The following is a 3,339-nucleotide window of genomic DNA, read 5'->3' as shown; positions in this document are numbered from 1 at the left end:
AGTTTGTTTTGAGAGATTAAGAGTCTCTTATGGTTTGTCTCCCTCCCGATCCCATCTTGTTTCATAGTTTCCTTCCCTACTCCCCGCAACCCCACACCCTGCTTCTCAAATTCCTCATATCAGAGAGATCATACGATAATTGTCTTTCTCTGATTGACTTATTTCACGCAGCATAATAGCCTCTAGTTCCATCCATGTCATTGCAAATGGCAAGAGTTCGTTTCTTTTGACGGCTGCATATTATTCCATGGTATATAGGAACCACATCTTCTTGATCCATTCATCCGTTGATGGACATCTAGGTTCCTTCTACAGTCTGGCTATTGACATTGCTGCTGTAACATTTGGGGACCCGACTAAGGTCTTATCACTGATCCTGAGCTGGGGCTCTGCTGGCTTGGTGATGGGGAAATAAGGGCGCCATTGCAGATCCTGACAAGATGTAGGGCCCTTAGTCAGGTAGAAGTTTCTGAGGGATTGTCTCCCTCAGAGGGGCATGCACTGTGGCTTCAAGATCTGAGCAGCTCCTTTTGGTGTGGGCTTGCGGTTTCCATTCTCCTGGCCTCGACCTTACCACTGGCCTCCTGAGCCTAACCCCCCTCCTCCAATTATGAGTCTTATTTCCTTAAGCTTGAAACCTGTCTTCTTTGTCCCTGAACATTCCCTCACCCCCCACCGCCTTTTAAACTGGAACCTCCAAACGTAGATCCTCGTCTGACTCTGAGTTGGACTCTACAGGTTTCTGTGCCTGGTTCCATGAAGCTGGGGAACGAGACCCTGGTGTCCCAGTTTCTTCTAGAAGGGCTGACTGACACAGAGGAGTTGAGGCACTTGCTTTTTGCCATTTTTCTGCTGGTTTACATAGTGGCTGTGGTTGGGAACCTGGGCATTGTCAGCCTTATCATAATGGACTCCCGACTTCACACCCCCATGTACTTCTTCTTAGCCAACCTTTCACTACTGGACACTGCCTATATCTCCAACACGGTGCCCCAGGTGTTGGTACACCTGCTGGCACCAGTGCGGACCATGCCCTATCATGCCTGCCTTACCCAGATATTCTTTCTCCACTTCCTGGCTCCCTGGGAGTGCTTCCTGCTCACAGCCATGGCCTATGACCGCTATGTGGCCACCTGCCAGCCCCTGCACTATCTAGTCCTCATGGGCCCACGGACCCGGACAGGGTTGGCTTCAATCTCTGGCCTGCTTGCCTTGGCCAATGCACTCACCCACACCATCCTTGCGGCTCGACTCAAGTTCTGTGGGCCTCGCCTTATCACCCACTTCTTCTGCGACCTCCCTCCGCTGATGAAACTCTCTTGCTCAAGCACGTGGGCCAATGAACTCGCCCTGTTTTTCTTCAGCTTTTTGGTGGCTCTTGCACCCTGTGCCCTGGTTGTGATCTCTTATATACACGTCGTGGCTGCTATTCTCAGGATCCGCTCTGCTGAGGGCCGACGAAAAGCCTTTTCCACCTGCGCTGCCCACATCATGGTGGTCTGCGTGTTCTACGTCGCTTCAGTCCTCTGCTACATCCTCCCCAGCTCTGCATACTCAGGCTCGCGGGACCGGGTGCTGTCCGTGCTGTCCGTGGTCCTCACTCCCATGCTGAGCCCCATCATCTACAGCCTGTGGAACAAGGAGGTGAAGAGGGCTTTGCTCAAGGCCCTTGGGAAAGAAAGTGCCCCCTAGGCACTGGTCACATCAGCTCCCACCACACTCGCTCTCTCTGCTGGGGCCAGCACATGCCTGATGCTTTGGGGCTGAATCCATTTGGTGAATCCTGTTTTGTGTGCCAGGTTCCCCTCTCCCCATTTTCAGCCAAGATCCAATATTTCTGTTGTGGTTCTTGACTGTGATACATTGTTTTCTGTTTATGGAAGTCAGAATGGTCATTGGAGAAGTTGTGTAGTTACAGAAACTTATAAAGTGATTTCCCCCCAAATAACACCTGTACAGTCTCACCACCCAGAGGGAACCACTGTGAACATTTTGATTCAGGTTTCTTTCTGAACTACAAATGTATGTACATGCATATTTAAAGTCGGAAAACAAAACTGGAATCATAGTGTATTTACAATTCCGGATGTTTAGATATTTAAAATTTTTCCAACTATAATATATTCTTATTATAAAATCATTCATACTTTACATAAAGGTGTGTTGTTAGGAAGTAAAAGTTTCTCATGATCTCAGTGTCTGTAGTAACCACTCTGAACAGTTTGATGTGTGTTCTAGTTTTTTCCCTAGGACATATTATTCTGCATTCATCTTTTCTTTTTTTTCACAAAGAGGATCATACCGTTAAAGTGGGCATTTAGTTAGACATGAGCTGGAGGCAGAGGTGGTGATAAAGAGGTGACAGGTTAGAAGCCTGAGGACACAACACCCTGATTGTGGCTTTTAACATTTTGGCCTTAAGGTTTCCAACAGCTGGAGAGGAGGGGAGGGGCTGGGGGGGTGGGGTGGGGTGTGGGGAGGGGGGTGGCTGCCAGACCAAGAGCGGCAGGTGCAGACCCTGTGCCCTCCTCTTCCACCTCAGCCCCAGGGTAACCCATAGCTTCATTATAATACATTTACATTGTGGTTTCAACCCCTCCTGTTCCCCTCTCCAACCCTAAGGGAAGATGGCCCTGACAGTTCTGGCAATTACCTTGTAGGGCCCAAAACTCCCCTTCCCAACTGGTAGGAGTCCCTTAGATGATTGGAAACAACCTCAGTCAGAGACCCCCTCCCCCTGCTAGCTATGACCCATACCCTATACAAACAAAAAGAAACGACACCCCCAGCTAGTCCCAGTGAAGTTGCCACGTCTGGGCCTGTCCACTCTCCCAACTTGAGAATGTCCTGTCCTTAATAAACTGCTTTGTGCTTGCTACCTTCCTCCTGACTGTCTTTATTTGAGCGCAGATCCTCATGTAACTCTTCCGTGGGGGATCCAAGAGACTTTCCTGCTGGTAACAATACCATGTACCAAATGGTCTGTTTACAATCCTTATTCCATAAATACCATGTTCTTGTCATTTGTACAATTTTTCTACTGGGTTATTTGACTTTTTTAAAAGATTTTATTTATTTATTCGAGACAGAGAGTGAATGAGCCCAAGAGTTGGGGGGAGGGGCATAGAGAGAGGGAGAAGCACTCCCCACTGAGCAGGGCGCCTGATGTGGGGCTGGATCCCAGGACCCTGAGACCATGACCTGAGCCGAAGGCAGACGCTTAACCGACTGAGCCACCCAAGGGCCCCCTACTGCGATGTTTGTTTTTTATGTATTTATTTCTTAGAGCTATTTACATTTAAAAAATATTAGCTTTAGTTTACCATTTAGGTTACTAAT

General features: G+C 48.5%; 1 protein-coding gene across 1 annotated transcript; it reads left to right on the top strand.

Moving 5' to 3' along the window:
• The first annotated feature begins 756 nt into the window (after positions 1 to 756).
• Positions 757 to 1,692, top strand: LOC101674922 (olfactory receptor 3A3-like). Its single transcript, XM_004780755.3, has one exon. It carries the CDS (start codon positions 757 to 759, stop codon positions 1,690 to 1,692), a length of 936 nt encoding a protein of 311 aa, XP_004780812.3.
• Positions 1,693 to 3,339: the final 1,647 nt, after the last annotated feature.

Source organism: Mustela putorius, unplaced genomic scaffold (assembly GCF_011764305.1).
Source record: "Mustela putorius furo isolate JIRA1106 unplaced genomic scaffold, ASM1176430v1.1 tig00003899_pilon_pilon_pilon, whole genome shotgun sequence".
NCBI classification, from domain to species: domain Eukaryota; kingdom Metazoa; phylum Chordata; class Mammalia; order Carnivora; family Mustelidae; genus Mustela; species Mustela putorius.
The sequence above is the reverse complement of the archived record's forward strand: the minus strand, read 5'-3'. Positions and strand labels throughout refer to the sequence as shown.

Excerpts from the sequence above, each read along its gene's own strand:
- LOC101674922 (XM_004780755.3), top strand. The coding sequence starts at position 757 with ATGAAGCTGGGGAACGAGACCCTGGTGTCCCAGTTTCTTCTAGAAGGG.